Source organism: Hibiscus syriacus, unplaced genomic scaffold (assembly GCF_006381635.1).
Source record: "Hibiscus syriacus cultivar Baekdansim isolate YM2019G1 unplaced genomic scaffold, ASM638163v2 tig00110548_pilon, whole genome shotgun sequence".
NCBI classification, from domain to species: Eukaryota; Viridiplantae; Streptophyta; class Magnoliopsida; order Malvales; family Malvaceae; genus Hibiscus; species Hibiscus syriacus.
Window position 1 is genome coordinate 1420628 of NW_024062775.1, and position 18419 is coordinate 1439046.

General features: G+C 35.4%; 1 protein-coding gene, 1 long non-coding RNA gene and 1 pseudogene across 2 annotated transcripts; 2 read left to right on the plus strand and 1 right to left on the minus strand.

Annotated features, from left to right (window-relative positions):
• Positions 1–594: 594 nt before the first annotated feature.
• Positions 595–3506, plus strand: LOC120130535 (annotated as a pseudogene).
• A 3342-nt stretch (positions 3507–6848) lies between these two features.
• Positions 6849–9227, plus strand: LOC120130486 (trihelix transcription factor GTL1-like). Its single transcript, XM_039147723.1, has 2 exons — positions 6849–7312; positions 7625–9227. The coding sequence occupies exons 1-2, from the start codon at positions 7107–7109 to the stop codon at positions 8832–8834; spliced, it is 1416 nt and encodes a 471-aa protein (XP_039003654.1). The 5' UTR covers positions 6849–7106; the 3' UTR covers positions 8835–9227.
• Positions 9228–10891: 1664 nt separating this feature from the next.
• LOC120130487 lies at positions 10892–16368 on the minus strand. The gene is made up of 3 exons (XR_005516841.1): positions 16268–16368; positions 11532–11561; positions 10892–10957 (listed from the first exon to the last, which is right to left on the minus strand). It is a non-coding gene; the product is annotated as an uncharacterized LOC120130487 (long non-coding RNA).
• Between the last annotated feature and the right edge of the window lie 2051 nt (positions 16369–18419).

Genomic DNA, 18419 nt, shown 5'->3' on the forward strand with positions numbered 1-18419 from the left:
AGGAACGGATGTCGCCGGAGAGAGTGCTAGATGGAGATGGAATGAGTTGCGATTTAGGGATTTAGGGATTTAGGTTATGAGTTGCTTCTGCTGCGTAGTTATATACCCAAAACATTTGTGTTGCGAAACTAAAACCTGTTGCGAATTTGAAATTCAGTGTTGCGACAGTCAGAATCGCGTTGCGATAGTCAGAATCTCGTTACGATAGTCAGAATCGCATTGCGATAGTCATAATCGCATTGCGATTTATATATTCGTATTGCGATAGTAGGAAAATCGCAACGCGAATTTGGAAAATCACAATGCGATAGTCAGAATCGCGTTGCGAATCTGGAAATTGATTTGCGATACCGGAGATCGCGTTACGAATTATCGATTGCATTGCGATTTAGTTGGTCATTTTGGAAAATCCAAAAAAAAATTGATTAAAATCGTATATTATAAGACATTTTTTATCAGTGAGATTTTTTGTCAGTGAGATTATTTTCTCTAAAATAAAATTCAACCCCTTGAAACAGTGCTTCTTGTCTATTAATTTTTTGATATATAAATACCCGTCTCTCTCCATTCGGTCTTCAATTCCGTCTCCCGCAGCATCTCCCACCTGAGAGAGAGAGAGAAAGAACAAGCGACGTTGTTTTCTCCGTCTTTGTCTCCCCCTCTCTCCATATAGTACTTCTCCTTGCTTCCGTTCTCATTCAGGTAAATCTTTTAGTTTGCTTTTATTTTACTTTAAAAATCAACCGATCTGTAGATTTTGATGTTTTGCCGATGATGGCACTGAGATCTAAAGTGATTTTAGTTTCCAGAGATTTTGATATAGCTTGATCTGCTTCTCTGTTTTATCTGGATCTTTACTTAGCTTGGTTTGCTTCACTACATTTGCAATTTCTTTGTAGATCTTCATGAGAAAATTCATGTTGGTTTCCGACTCGTTCTGGTTAATATTCATGTTGTAGTTTTAATTGATTTCCCGTGTTTTATTGAAGTTATTTGGAGGATCTAATTTTTATTTCTTTGGATGGGTGATTATGTTTCTTGTCCATAGCTTGCTTAACCGTTCATGAATGTTGTCTTCGTTTAGAATTTTGAAATTGGTTGGCTAACAAAACTTTTTTCTTTCTTAAAAGGGGTGCAAATCGGTGAGTTTCAATCAATTAAATTATTATCTATAAAAAATCTGAAACAGTATCAATATTCGAAATTGACCGACCCGGCCAACCAGTGTCATAACCGAGATAATCCTTTGTTTGGTTTGGTCAGATTTTTTCTTTTTATCTAATGCTAGATATTCCGTCCTATGGGATAGGTTGCTCTGGGTTGCGGCTCATTTTGTAAGGGGAGGGGGCCGAGTAAACTCAAACTAATATCGACAGAAACGTGTTACATCACGGTGGATTAGATTTTTGGTTGTGTTTTTAATTAATTAATTGTAAAGTATGATTCTGGGTTGGGTTATGTTTCTAAATTGGTAGATTGTAAATGGATTTAGAAAAAAAAGAAAAAACAAAAGAGAGCTAGAAATAGATCTGTAAATGAGATAGATTTCCCTTTTTCTTTATTAGTTGAAATGACAGAGATTCCTGGTTGGTAGTTATTTTCTTGAACTCGATAGTTACCATCTCATTCTTGTTTGTAGAATTTTAAAGGATGGCCGATACCGAGGATATTCAACCCCTTGTCTGTGACAATGGAACTGGAATGGTGAAGGTTAGTTGACTTTTATACCTGAGTTATTCTCTCAATTATTGTTTATTTCTTTGATGAAGAGCTTTACTTTGTCTTGGTTGAGCTAATTTTGTTTATCATTCAGGCTGGTTTTGCTGGTGATGATGCTCCCAGGGCAGTTTTTCCTAGCATTGTTGGTCGACCACGTCACACTGGTGTCATGGTTGGGATGGGTCAGAAGGATGCCTATGTAGGAGATGAGGCACAATCTAAAAGAGGTATCCTTTGAAATATCCCATCGAGCATGGTATTGTCAGCAACTGGGATGATATGGAAAAGATATGGCATCATACATTCTACAATGAGCTTCGTGTTGCGCCAGAGGAGCACCCTGTTCTTCTCACTGAGGCACCTCTGAACCCTAAGGCCAACAGAGAAAAGATGACCCAGATCATGTTTGAGACCTTCAATGTACCTGCCATGTACGTTGCCATCCAGGCCGTTCTCTCTCTGTATGCCAGTGGCCGTACAACAGGTTCATTAAATCCCTCTAAATGTTTCATAGTTCTATTGATTGTTTTGAATCAATCCACCACTGAATAGTGAATTATCTACCTATTGGAACAGGTATTGTGCTGGATTCCGGTGATGGTGTCTCTCACACCGTGCCAATTTATGAAGGATATGCCCTTCCACATGCCATTCTCCGTCTAGATCTTGCTGGCCGTGATCTTACCGATGCTTTGATGAAGATTCTTACTGAGAGAGGTTACATGTTCACCACCACTGCTGAACGGGAAATTGTCCGTGATGTGAAAGAGAAGCTTGCATATGTTGCTCTGGACTACGAGCAGGAACTGGAGACTGCCAAAAGCAGCTCTTCTGTTGAGAAGAACTACGAATTACCTGATGGACAAGTCATTACTATTGGCGCTGAGAGATTCCGTTGTCCCGAGGTCCTGTTCCAACCATCTCTCATTGGAATGGAAGCAGCCGGGATCCATGAAACTACATACAACTCTATCATGAAATGTGACGTGGATATCAGGAAGGATCTCTATGGCAACATTGTTCTCAGTGGTGGTTCAACTATGTTCCCTGGCATTGCGGACCGTATGAGCAAGGAGATCACCACCCTTGCTCCAAGCAGCGTGAAGATCAAGGTTGTTGCACCACCAGAGAGAAAGTACAGTGTCTGGATTGGAGGATCTATCTTGGCATCACTCAGCACCTTTCAGCAGGTCAAATATAATTTAGCAAATAAATGGCTTCTATTTTTCTTTCCGTTTACTTTGGTTGCCCGAGACTGACATATCTTGCTTTACCCGTTGCATCAGATGTGGATTTCCAAGGGCGAGTACGATGAATCTGGTCCATCCATTGTCCACAGGAAGTGTTTCTGAAAGGCTTTGTAAGTGCTTTCAAGGTCAGTTACATTTTCAATTTAGTTGGCTTTTTCGTGTCCTGTGCCAAGTGAATTCAAGTCTGGTTCATGTGGGGAAGCATTGAAAGCGGAGATATTTTGAGGGTGTTCTCTGCTATTAATGTATTATATAAGCCTTCCATCTGGTTCGACTTGTGATGTCCGTCGGTGTCACAACTATTCGAGATGGCAGGCCTTAAAGATATCTTGGAGGGAAGACAATTGCTTCTCTAGTCCTTCCTTTCCATGCATCCTTCAAACATGTTGCTTAATAGGGTGATTGTGATGCTCCTGAGAACATTAAATGTTAATAGCTGTTGTAAGATTTGAATTAGTGTGGGTTTGTGGTCATAAAGTTTTGATGGGAATTATATTTTATACCTTCTTTTGAAATCTTATGGTGCACGCATTTTATCTGAATTCGTCTGCTGTAAATGTGTGGTTGCCACAAAATGGCGAAGGTGTCATTGTTATGGGAAACCAAACCATTAGAAGTATGTCTTCTCTTAGTGTTTAAAACATTATGGCCAAATGTAATAATTTTAATTCAAGTCATCAAACCACCAAGTGTGTTCTGCTTTGGTCAACAAACCAAAAATCTTGTAAATTTAGTCACTAATGACACATTTTAGTTCCCGGTCGTTGAGCTGGTAACAAAATTTATTTTTAATTTATATAATTCTGTATTTAATCCTCAACACTTATTGATATTAATTTTAAATTATTCAACAAATTTAGTCCTCCCATTTATAAATTTTACAATTTGATCTTCACATTTATTCATTTAATCTTCAATACTTGTAAAATCTATCAATTTTGTTTCTATTCTAAATAATTCAACAAATTTAGTTTTTATATTTACACATTTTACCAATTTGACCTTGTTTTAAAATAATTCAATCTTGACATTAGCAAATTTTATCTTAATTCTGAATAATCCAACAAATCTAATCACATATTTATAAAATTCTATTATGCAATCATGCTTCAATCTCTATAAATTTTATCAATTTGATCCCAATTCTAAATAACTCAGAAAATTATTGCAAAGGAAACACATGCGATGACCTAAATTTTACTGTTAATTTTTATCTGTTTTATGTAAATTTAGTTTTAATGTACTTGATACCCATCAAAATAACTAGATAAAGTATAATAAACAACCGAAGCAGTTTCAGCTATAGTTTATGAAAAAAATTTAAAATTTCATGTAAGAAATTCTTAAAGGAGAGAAGAAAATCAGTCTTAAACTAATATATATATAAAATTTAGGGTAAACTACACTAGGTACCATTGAACTTTAGGCGTTGCATTCGTTTATACTATTGAACTTTCAATTTACTAATTACAGCACTGAACTTTGATTTTTTGTTTCAATTACACCATTGGGCCGTTAACTTGTTAATAGTTGGATCAAAACGACATTGTTTTGGTGAAGTGTAAAAATTCGACAATCTTCAGATCATCGTGCAGTTAATGATTTAACGGTTCAATGGTATAATTGAAATGAAAATCAAAGTTCAGTGCTATATTTGGTAAAATTGAAAGTTCAGTTATATAAATGATACAATACCTAAAGTTCGATGGTATTTGATGCAATTTACTCAAAAAATTATGATAAGTTTACAATAAATTCGAGCATAACATAAAACTATTTCAAAGAAGAAAAAGAATTACAGTGCATAAATTAAGTTATAAAACACATATTTAAAATACTTATAACCTCTTATAAGTAAATAACACTTCATTGCTCTCTTATAACCTCCTCTTAATATGAAACAATCGTATATTTAATCCATATGTTACTTCAGTTATACTTAACATAGAAAGTTAATTCACAATGTTACATCTTATATCGATATTGTCCTAGTGCTTGAAAAGTTCATTCACTATTAATCTCATTCTAAATTGGTCCATAAACTTTTAGATCTTCCAATCTCATCCTCAAATTCATCCAAACATGTAATCCGTTTCAACCATAGTTTAACCTAAATTGAAATATTCAAAAAGTTTAGGGACAAATTTAGAATGAAGATCGCGGTTTGGAAATGAAAAATGAAATGTTCAAAAGTTTGAGGACTAATTTAGAACGACAATCGTAGTTTAAGGATGAGATTGAAATGTTTAAAAGTTTAGGGATTAATTTGAAATGAGGGTCATAAATTAGAGACGTAAGATGAAATTAACTCTAAAAAATATTGATATAAATTATTTTTAAAGTGTTGGAATAAATCATATTTTGAGCCTTCAAATCGTGTCCCATTGTAATTGCAATTACTAGCACGAAATCTGAGCGAAATGTAATTAATTAGAGTTAGAGGGTTGATCTAAGGTAAGGTTTATCTGTCCCTCCAGCTGTGAACCCATAATGTGTTGCATTACTTGTATTTTACTACAAACTTGGTTTAATTACTAATTAAAACAGATGAGGTGGCTTAATTAAAACCTACATCTTTTGATGAAGTTTTATGGTATAATAAAAAATGGGGTAAAATACACAAAAGGTCCCCGAGTATAGAATAATACTTCATTGAATCCCTTAACTATTAAATATTACAAAATAGTCCCTCCGGCACAAGGAGTTTCTCTATTGAGTCCCTAACTATTAAAAGTTACAAAATAGCCATTTGATTATTCATTATAGTCCAAACTCATCATTTTTCCTGAGCTGTACGTTAACTTACTGACTGAGATATGATAAAATTTGATCACATACTCTCAAATGACTATCGTATCTCAGTCAACATATTAACGTTCAACTCAGACGACTGATAATCTTTTTAACGGAAAAGGACGAGTTTGGAACATAATGAATAATCGAGTGACCATTTTATAACTTTTAATAGTCAAGAGACTCAATAAAATAATATGCTATCAAGAAAAATAAAGCATTGTTTAACATGATCTTCATTATTAACCCAATATAAAACAAAATCGGTAGAAATAAGTTGGAAGTGTAGATATTTTAATCGCGTGGGTCGCCATCAAATCGGTCCCATGCAAATGCGTTGGTTAGTTTAAGACCACATTTATAAATTTTTAACCATGCTTTACAACTTAGACTTTGCATTATAAAATTAATGTGAAAACATCTCCATATACCAAACGATTTCGTGAACCAATTCTACACTTCATCCATAAAATTATTATTTTAATAATTTAGGTTATTAAGAGTAATAATATTTATTCAGAATATTTTTATTAATAAACAACAAAATTACACTTACTCATTTGTTTGAACTCATAACTTCTACGGAAAATGACATTCTCTTTTATCGTTGAGATCACTTAGTATAGAGTGTTTATAAGATAATATCAGGTTAAAATATTTTTAATTATTGATAACTGTCACACACTCACATACACGACTGCTGAAACTTAAAACCATGTAAAAATAACATTTCTTTTAAATAAAAAATTACCTTTAAATATTTAAATCTTCAACCTAATGCAAAATTTCAATTTTACAAATGGCTTGCCAAGAGTCAAGTATCTTTTCGTGCTCAAAGAACACTTATGTTTACCAAAAATTTCAAAATCATTTGAATCCAACCATTCAAAAGTCAAAGACAAGGTGGTAGATAAAATTAAATTGACAAATGACAATGTTAAGATATATATGAAATATATTTAAAATACAATAAAAAATATAAATATTTTAAGAATACATAAAGATATTATTAAATTCAAAATTTATAAATTATTGCCATTTTAACATAATTATAAACAATATGAACAATGTGAATGAAAAATATCAGCTTGGTTTCAGCCCCACACACAACTCTCCATCTTATCTTTATCTTTTAAAAGAAACCCTAATTCACCTCTACCCTTCTTACCTACTTGACCCCAAAAAATGGTAGAATTCTTAAGGCAAAAGAAAAAGAAAAACCCATCCCTTAAATCTAAAAATATTTACTTTTTCAACACCTTCAAGCAAAACCCAATTAAAATTTCATATATATATTTTTTGCTTTGGGGGGCTGTAAACTAATTTACTGAAGTGCTCTGTTTAATGATGATGGAAAATTCAAGTTTCCCAGAAAACAATACAGTCGCCTACAACGTCAGCTTAGAGAATGAAGAGAGTGAACGGAATTTTTCTTCAGGCAACCGTTGGCCGAGGCAAGAGACTTTAGCTCTGTTGAAGATAAGGTCTGAAATGGAGGTCGCTTTTAGAGACTCCGGTGTAAAGTCTCCTCTCTGGGAAGAAATTTCCAGGTTTGCTTTCTTTATTTTTTTTTTCTCTGAGAAAATTTACTGGGAAATGTAAGGTTTTACCCCTTTTGTTGCGGTATTGAATTCCATCTAGTTTAATTACACTGGTTTGAAAGAACTCAGAGAGCTGTAAATAAAAGTTATGGGTTAAATTAAAAAATTATTTTTTATGCTATTTTGTTTTAATTTCACTCTTAGGTTCAATAATCTTAACTATCTCTAAAATTTTTAATTACTTAATTCAGTTTATTGCATTAATTTTTGAAGTTAAAAGTAATTAACTCTGAGGTGCAACAATGGGATTTTTTTTATCAGGAAAATGGCTGAGCTGGGATATATTAGAAGTGCCAAGAAATGTAAAGAGAAATTTGAGAATATCTACAAATATCACCGGAGAACCAAAGGAGGCCGGTCCGGGAAATCAAACGGGAAGAATTATAGGTTTTTTGAGCAATTAGAAGCTTTGGATCATCAACCTTCTTTGCTTCCACCTGTCAGTGGGAATTTCAACACCCCAGTAGAGCCTTTGAATGTTATCCATGATGCTATTCCGTTTTCAGTCCAGAACCCTGCTTTGAATTTCAATGAAACCTCTACCTCTATGACTTCTTCTTCCGGTAAGGAGCCGGATGAATCAGAAGGGACTAAAAAGAAAAAGAGGAAACTGACCTACTATTTCGAGGGGTTGATGAGGGAGATGATGGAGAAGCAAGAGAATTTGCAGAAGAAGTTTATAGAGGCAATAGAGAAGCTTGAACAGGATAGGATGGCTAGAGAGGAAGCATGGAAGGAACAAGAATTGGCCCGGATTAAGAGGGAGCGCGAGGTTTTGGTGCAAGAGAGATCAATTGCAGCTGCTAAAGATGCTGCCGTGTTAGCATTCCTACAGAAGTTTTCGGATCAATCTACCCCTGAGCAATTGCCTGAGACCACATTCCCTGTCGAGAAAGCCGTTGATAGGCAAGAAAATAGCAATGGTAGCAAGAGTTATATGCACCTAAGTAATTCTCGTTGGCCCAAAGATGAAGTTGAGGCTTTGATAAGATTGAGGACTACTCTTGATTTGCAATATCAAGACAATGGTCCCAAAGGCCCTCTGTGGGAAGAGATATCAACAGCAATGAAAAAACTTGGCTACAACCGAAGTGCAAAGAGATGTAAAGAGAAATGGGAGAATATGAACAAGTACTTCAAAAGAGTGAAAGAAAGCAATAAGAAACGCCCCGAGGATTCCAAGACATGTCCTTACTTTGACCGGCTAGATGCTCTATACAAAGAAAAAACTAAAAGTATTGATGGCTCAGTTAATTCCGGTTATGATTTAAAGCCCGAGGAACTTTTGATGCACATGATGGCTGCCCAAGAAGAACGACCACATCAAGAATCAGCAACAACGGAGGATGGTGAAAGCGAGAATGCCGATCAAACTTGGGATGAAACCAGAAACACCGATGGAGTAGGAGGAGAAGGAGATGCTTATCAAATCCTAGGTAATGATCCTTCTCCAATGGCAAATATTGGTTGATAGTTGGACAAATAGTGGAATTTCCTTTTCCGAATGCTTAAATTTTGTTAAAGTGAGTCAGGGTCCATAGTTTAGCGTCTGTAAAATAGTTGTGTGGAGGGCATATTTGAGTTTTGAGAAGTTTATTTTGATACAGCATGGCCATAAATGTATAGGTTCATCATCATTTGTTTTGAATAAACTATGTGGGACAAAGCGAGTAGAATAAACAATGTGTGTTTTTCAAACAAACTTTTTTTAAGCTCTTGAAAGGTGAGGAAAAAAGTGGGAAATGGTTTGGTTTGATTGGTTTTCTTGTGATTGTAATGCATGACTCGGTGTAGAATTGCCTCAGCATTCAACAAGGTTTGAAATTTTTGATAAAGTAGTAATCATTACACTCGTGTGCCTGCATAAGCAAAATGCATATATTTTATTTTAGTTATAAGGATCTCTGTTCCCTTCTTAAAAGTACAATGTGTATGGCCCATTGTTAATTATGAGGCCAAAAACTATAACTTTGGAAGAGACAACTTGGGTGCATGAGAACTGCTTATGAAAAAAGATTAAAAAAAAGTATCCATTATTGTTTAGTTGTTCTCTACTTGGAGCTTAATTTGAAGGAACACTAATCAGTAATCACCTCAGGCTAAAGCATGACATAATGGTTTGTATGCAGCAACACATGCTTTAAATTTCTCTTCAGCTATTGCCTGCGTAATATGTTGATATCATGCAACTTGCCGCAACTGATCGGCACGACTAAGTCAAGTGCATAAGCTGATTGTTCTTGAAAAGGATATAACTAACCTGTGAAGGACCTTGATTTTTATCTGGATGCCACTTTAAATCTGATCAGCTGAAGCTGCAAGATGGTTTTAATAATTTTACAAAACATGACTTTAAAAAAGGGTGGAGGAAAGGAAAAACTGAACGTGAAGACTACTAACGCCTTTTAACATCTTCGAGCTTTAAACGGCCAGTCGGAGGTAGTCCAAGGATAACTCTATCAGAAAATGATCCCACTACTGCATATTCCTCATCATCGGGCTCACTTTCACTAGGAGTGTCTTACTCTCCTGTTCTTCGATTAGTCCAGTCCGATTTCTCTCTCCACTCGAATCAAGGTTCTGAGTTTCAGAAAGTAAAATAGTCCCTGAAAGACCAAGTACTTGTTCTCAAATGAATATTCGAATATAGTCTCGGGATTATCAAAGTCCTCCGAGAAACTCTTTGTTCTAAACCGTCCTGTGCATGTAAAATAAAGACATCTAACTTGTTAATCACATAGAGGGCAAGCACTCAAACAATTGGTTGATATCTAGGCACTATACACAACATGGAGATTATATAAACATGAAACTCTAAAGTTATTTTACGAGAACGTTGCAGATAATCCAGGTCATCAAAAGATATCCCGTTCAGCTATGAAAATAGTGCAGAAAATAGGCAATTGTTATTTTTAAAAAATCATTTAAAGAGAGAAAAAGTTGAAGCTCACGTTTACTTTTCCTCCCATTAGATTTCCCAGCACGTCGTCCAGAAAACCCCGACCGATTCTTCTTAACAGAGCCATCTGAATCCTGGCCACGTGTCCCATCAAATTTCCATAATGGATCTTCATCCTATGTAGAAGCCAAAGGCATGCATAAGTCAATAATGTCATTTCAGGTACTAATGAAAAGCACAAGCTCAATTTCCGGTATAATGTAATTGAGAAGCAGGATAAAGGTATCGGTGCCGTACACTTGAGACCACTAGTTTATTTGGGAAATAAATGACCTTTAGTCTTAACAAAGTGAGATCGAACTTGTCATTAGCCTCTTCCAAATGGCTGCAACTTTTATTCTTTCAACAACAATGCAGATAATGAAAAATCGAATATTAATTCCAAGGCATGAACTTATGTTGAAAAACAAGCAATGTTCCAGCTTGCTTTACTTATTCGAACTTCGGCAATGTAAACAGTGCATGAGGACAATGTAAGTGAAAACTTTCAATAAGGTTAGTGTTCTAAATCAAACAAGAGTCCAAGAAAAGTTTACCTGAAATGAAATATTCGAGGCACGGTCACTAGCGAGAAGGTTTCTCAAAGCTCTCTATGTTTCAGCACACTTTTGACGTACTGCATACCTTTCGTAACTCTGCATTCATATTTGAAATCCCAGAGAAGTTCTATTTTTGAAAACAACAAATAAAGTAAGAAAGTAAACTGGCAGAAGAAGGCAAAATGTTCATACAAAGCTACTTAGGAAGAATGAAATTAACAAATAACCAGTATCTTAAGTCTTAACCTATTAGCAGATAAGTCGATGACCAACTGTAAACATTAAAATTAACAATGGTGAATAATTTCTTGAGATGCATTAGGTTTCTATTTCAACTAAATGATTATAGAAAAGTTCCCAGTCTACCGAAAGAATAAACCTATAAATCCGATCGAGTATAGCTCAGTTTTCACAATCAGACTTGCATTTAGTCTACCAAAAGTCCGAAAATATTGTACAAGTACAATCTTCCTTTTATTATTTCATTTAGGGAAAGGGGGATTCAAACAATGCTCTTAGAACACGAAAATCATGCACCAACAGACTGAGCCAAAATCCCGGGCCTAGAATAATATCGATCTTAAGACACACCTATCTTGTATAACAGGATCAACATTCAAGACAATTAAGAGATTCGTATGCAATTGAGAAAGCCAGCAAAGCTGCATACCTTAGTTGGTTGTTGAGTGCTTCTTTTATCCTGTAAAAGACGATGTTAATTGTCAAACTTTTTTGGAAAAAAGTACAGATTTATCCAAAATTCCTTACCACATTACTAAAATCTAAAGCTCAATTCTATTCTGTTCCCAGTCCAGAGGGGAGAAAGAAATAGAAATAATCGTTCTCACAGAAAACAACTTACTTCGATCAGAACTAGGAATAAACGATTTGGGGAATAAGGTTGAAATTTGCTACATTGACTGAACATATCAATTGATTCATGATTTTAAGTAATATTTCACTAAATACTAGAAATCACCGGTGCAGTAGTAGTTCCTGCTGTGGGTTCTGCTGGTGGTTTAATTACTTTGTGGAATCAAAAGGATTTTGTGGTGAAGGAAGAGGTCATCCACAACAGATTTGTGGCATTAAAAGGGTTAATGGAAGGAGATCCAGGAATTTGTTGTTTTATTAATGTCTACGGTCCGAGTGTTGATGCAGACAAGGAGCAGTTTTTTAGGGAGTTATCATCCTTTCTGGAACAGCTTGATTGCCCAGTGTGCTTAGGAGGAGATTTCAATGCAGTATTGACTCAGGAAGAGAAAGATGGAGGAGCAGTGAATCCGGTATCTATGAACAGTTTCAGAGATTTTGTTAGTCAGGCGAATTTGATTGATTTGCCGTTATTTGGAGGTCGTTTTACGTGGTGTAACAATAAGGAAGTTCCAACTTTTTAGAGGTTGGATCGGTTTTTGGTTGATCATTCATATTTTTCATCTTTTCCAAAATTAAGCCAAACCTTGCTTCCAAGGTCTGTCTCTGATCACAATATCATTTTGTTGGAGAATAAGGAATGTAATTGGGGGCCGAAACCGTTTCGGTTGTTTAATTATGTGTTGAAGGAAGAGGGGTTTAATGAGATGATGAAAACAGAGTTGTTTAAATTCTGCAAAGGGGCGAACCTGATGTCCATATCCAAAGTTCTTAATCGGGTGAAGGATATGGCAAAGAGGTGGTCGAGGAGGGATTATCTTCAGCTGCTAGGAAAAAACAGAACGTTGGAGAGAGGAATTCATGATATGGAAATGGACTTGCAAAAAGGACTTCCCATGGTGTCTATGCAAACTATTGTCGAAGCAAAGAAAGAATTATGGGAGCTACAAAAAAAAAAAGAATCGATTTGGATGCAAAAGTCTAGAATAAAGTGGAGATTGGATGGAGATAAGAACACTAGTTTTTTCCATCATAGTGCGGCAGTAAGAGGGAGGATAAATTGTATCAAATCTCTTAAAGTTGACAATGTAGTCACGGTAGATCCCCGTGTTATCAAAGCTTCTGTGGTGAAGTTCTTCAAGGGGTTGTTTAATCAAAGGAATACTTTGAAGGTTGAGGATTTAAACCTGGATTTTCTGAGATTATGGGAAGGGCGGTGTCTAGCATTGGAGAAGCCATTTTCGGAAGAGGAAGTATGGGATGTTATCGTTCATTCGGATAGTAATAAAGCTCCAGGACCGGACGGTCTAAATTTAGGCTTCTTCAAGAAATTCTGGACCATTATGAAGGACGATGTGATGTTGTTTTTTAAAGATTTCTATGTGGGGAAGGAGTGGGACTCGGAGGTAAATCATTCCTTTATTTCTCTCATTCCTAAGAAGGTCAATCCGGAGGGGTTGGAAGATTTTAGGCCAATTAGCCTAGTCGGAGGGCTATATAAAATTTTATCAAAGGTTTTAGCTAGAAGATTGAGTTTGTGCATTAACGATATAATGAGTCCGTCTCAATTTGCTTTCATTCCGGGAAGGAACATATTGAATTGCTCGTTTATTGCAAATGAATGCATTGACTTTTGGAGGAAAAAAGGGTTGAAGGGAGTAGTCTTCAAAGTGGATTTCAAGAGAGCCTATGATTCGGTTGATTGGGACATTTTGATGAAAATTATGAGCAAAATGAGGTTTGGTGACAAGTGGAGGTCATGGATGTATCAATGTATGTCTTCAGCATCTATTTCGATTCTAGTAAACGGGTCAACTACAGAGAAATTTCACACAGTGAGGGGATTGAGACAGGGTTGTTCGTGATCGCCTTTGCTGTTCAATATGGCCGGTGAGCTACTACATCTGTTGCTTACTAAAGCAGTTGACATAGGACTGTTTTTAGGTTTCGATGTAGGTGTTCATGATAGGGCATTTAAGCTTTCGCATTTGCAATTTGCGGATGACCTTATAATTTTCAGTAAAGGCTCTATTCGTGATTTGAGGAATGTTAGAAGAGTGTTATTAATATGAGTTACTGGTGGGGTTGAAGATTAATCAAGTTAAGAGAAGAATTTATGGTATCAATGTTGAGGATGGGGCGTTAGCTACTTGGGCGAATTATATTGGTTGTTCGGTAGGAAGTTTCCCATCAGAGTATCTAGGTTTACCCTTGGGCTATAAGAGAAATTCGGCTGCCATGTGGGAGCCAATAGTGGAGAGATTTCATGCTAAGTTGAGCGGTTGGATGTCTAATTCCCTGTCGCTTGCAGGAAGGGTGGTGTTGGTTAAGTCAGTGTTGTGCTCGCTCCCTGCATATTTTCTTTCCATTTTCAAAATTCCAGTTTCTATGCTAAAGAAACTAAATTCTATCATGGCTTCATTTTTGTGGGGGGGGGGTGCAGCGGATAAAAAAAATATCCACTGGTTAAATTGGAGTTCAGTTAGTAAACCAAAAAGATTGGGGGGTCTAGAGGTCCCGAATTTATTACTCTTGAACAGAGCATTATTGGGGAAGTGGGTTTGGAAGTTTGCATCAGAGAAAGAGTCTTGGTGGAAGAGGGTGGTATGTGGTGTTTATGACATGGATCCGAAATGCATAATGATGGGGAATTCGTGGCTAGGCCGTGCATCATGGATTTGGAGAGGTGTGGTTAAAAATTTCTTTTTCGATGATGGTTTTGGGGATTGTATTAGAAGGAATATGCGTTTGAAGACAGGGAAGGGGAATTATGTGCAGTTCTGGAACGATGTATGGTTGGGTGAAGTATCTTTGAAAATACAGTTTCCTAGACTCTATGTTCTTTCGAGCAACAAATCGGGTAAGGTGATGGAGTTCAGGGTGAATAATGGTGCTGGTTGGGTGTGGGACATTCAAATGAGGCGAAATTTGGCGGATTGGGAGGTTGAACAGCTGTTGTAATTGATTTCTATGTTGAACAATATCTCAATATCGCCATGTGAGGAAGACTGTTGGATTTGGTCAGGGAATGATGAGGGCTGTTTTTCAGCTAAATCTTGTATCAACATTTTCCTTGATCAAGATGGTATTCAGCAGAAGATGGAGACCTGGGAGAGACATATTTGGGCAGGGATTGCTCCTCCACGGGTGGAGACATTTGTCTGGCAAGTTGCTCACCAGAGAGTGGCGGTGAAGGAGGAATTACTGAAGCGAGGTGTGGTAGGGATTGATGATCCTTTATGCTCTTTGTGTGGTAGGGAAATGGAATCAGTTACGCATCTATTTTTGCATTGCGAGGTAGTATGGGGTCTGTGGGACAGATTATTGAATATTTGAAATTTATCCTTTGTGATTCCAAAGAATATCATGGACTTTTTCAATTTGTGGGATGATTTACTTTCGAATTCTTTGATATGGAAATTTATTCCAAGGGCGTTGATGTGGTCAGTGTGGAAATGCAGAAACGAGGTTATTTTTCAGAAAGTTAAGCTGGATGTGGTGATACTGTTCTTTATTGTCCGTTTTAGAATAGCTTCCTGGTTTGTTGCAAAGTTCAAGGATGTGAATATACCTTTAGACTCTCTTGTGGGAGATTTAAAACTTGCGGATTTGGTGGGTAGACAAGGAAATGACAACTCTAAACCAATTTGCTGGGTTCCTCCTCCGGATGGGTTCTTAAAGCTAAATGTTGATGGAGTGATGGTAAAGGGTTGGGATAAGGGAGGTATTGGTGGTTTGATTCGGGACAGTAAAGGTGTGTTGCTTCAATGGTTTTCAGAAAGAGTTGGGGGTAGTCCTCCTATCTTGGCAGAATTATTGGCGATTAAGAGGGGGTTATGTCTTCTGGAAGATTTAAGTTTTGTTCCTAATCGGAGGTTTATTCTTGAATCTGATTCAAGCAATGCCCTAAAGTGGATCAAGAATCCGGGTTTATGCACTCCTATGTTTCAAGTATTGGTGAAGGAGATAGTCTCTCTTATGGCAGGGAAGGATATCATTATCAAACATATTTTGAGGGCTGCAAATTGGGAAGCTGACAAATTAGCTAAGGATGAGATAGGGTGATGTAATGGTTTCTGTCTGCTTGTATTAAGGAGTAGAAAATTTTATTTCCTATGTTTAGCAGTAGTGTTTAAGTTTTATGTAATTTCTGGTGGTGTTTGCAGATGTTTAGGGTCTGCCTTTGTTGTTCTATTGTTTCATCTAATAAATTATAGGCACACTTTTCCTCCTTTCCTTGTCCTTCATGTTACTTTTATAACATGGAGGTTGAAAAAGGGGTTTTTTAATGAGGCCTAATCTTATATAAAAAAACATGTCTAATTTTGATGTTAGCACGGTCATTCACAGAGCACTTTGTTAAAAAGATTACATTTTTCATTGAAGAGATCCCATCAATATTGCTAACACAAATACATGAACTTGCTATTCAATGAAAATAAATACCCAAATTCAAGCTCACCCATGGCATTTAAAACATAAAAAAATAAATAAACCAATTGAAGAAGAAGAAGAAGAAGAAGAAAGACTCACAAAATTCCATTTGTTCTTCCATTTTCACAGGTAAAAGGCGTGGAATGAAACGAACCGACATGGGTTGTAGTAGCAGCAGTCGTTTGTTTTGCAGGTAAGAAAGGTGGAATCAACGAATTCTTGAATAGAAAGGTGTTTCGGCACCTCAAAATTTGCATAATCGGATAAAACAATGTCAAACCACCTGCCCTAAGAAGTGGCAGCATCGATCAAAGCTCCGTATTTTTACTTTTTGAGGTTTAAAAAAACTGATTTTTAACTATTTTTAAATGACAAAAACGAGATTCCTTTTTGTGGTGAAACAGAAAAAAGGCCTAGATGGTCTCTTCCTCGTCCACTTCTCTTCGACAGAGACGGTAGGAAATCGTGTATGTTTTAAGGATAAATTATCTTTTTCATCTCTTTGGTTTCTTCTCGCTCCTATTTTTTTCACTCAAGCATACAACATTTTAATTTAATTATTAACTTTAACATTAATTGTTTTAGTCATTCCACCATTAAATAAAAAACGATATGTTGATATAGTAAACTATATATGTCATAACTATTTTTATAATTAAATTAATTTAAAAATAATTATGACTTTATTTTTAAAAATTATATATTTTTTAATTTAAAATTTGGAGTCGTCATCGACTTGAGTTAGGTAGGTCGAATACCTAAAAATGTATTTTAAAATTAATTTTTAAAAAAAATCATTTAAAAAGACAAGAATTGGTTTGCGTTTACCAAATATTCATTTTTAAGGATTCGGAAGTCGATTACGTATGGGGAAGGGTGAGCACCTCCATAGCGTCCAAAATTGGTACCTCTCAATTATACGTTGTCTAAGTAGCGGAAGTTTTCATATTTGAACTCGAAATTTAAGTTATGATCCTTTTATTTTGATGAGTTTTATAAATGTGTAAATTTATTATTAAAAATGTTTGACTCGATAAAATGATTTAATTCACTCGACTTTATTTGAGAAGGATGTCCTCTCACTACGTGAATTAACAGAAATTAGAATTCAGTTATGTTTGACGTAATTTCATTAATACAACGTAAAACAACATTGCCTTTGATAATTCTTGAAAACGAGAAAACAAATATATGGTAAAAAAATAGATGAGATATCAATCATCACAAATAAATAAAACTAAACATAGATAAGTAAATAAAAATAAAATAACTAAGTGTCCTTACACACCATAGTGTTGCACTGAGTGTCCTTACACACTACAGTGTTGTACTAAGTGTCCTTACACACTATAGTACCATATGCACTAAGTGTCCTTACACACCATAGTGTTGTACTAAGTGTCCTTACACACTATAGTGCTAATCTGATTATGCAATTGCTAGACTCTATGGCATGCCAATTACACTCTGTCCTTCAATGACTTACTTGGGCATACAATCTATTTTATTTGATTCATCCATGACAAAGTATATTATCATAATTTAACATTGAGCAGTTCATACCTGAAATATTATACATGATAAATATCATATATATTCATGATAAATATCATATATATTCATGATAAATATCATATGTAACGATCAGTTATCAATGCATTTAATATTCAATCTATGACATATTTAGAATATGTCAAATATATATATGAATGACATAAATATCATGGCAACATAAATAAAGTAGACTCATCGCAAGTCATAGTCGATGATCTATAAAACATACATGTATAATGTTATGCATGCATTGCACTCACTTTGGCATTATATACAAGTCAAAATATAAGTCTCACTAAGCTTTAACTTGATCTTTTGCTTCTAATTTAGTTAAATCCAAAAATTTGTCATAATTTCATATTATAACAGTTTGCACTACCTTTAAAGAAATATTATATTGTATTAATATACACCTTTAAAAATTATTTCGTTTATACTAATAGAAACTAGACCAAAATATGAATCTATCCATATAAGGAACTACTTCTAGTTAAATTTGTAAAATTTATGGTGAATTTTCAAAGTTGACCGACATAATCTGTTTTGAGCAGAATCTGCTGTCCCGTTTTCTGACCTATCATTTGCTAAAAATTCATATTTTTTTATATACCTTGAAATCAGTTTCCATTTGTTCTAAACAAAACTATATTGACATAAGAATCCAACGGTATAAAAATCATCCTCTAATCATTTTCTT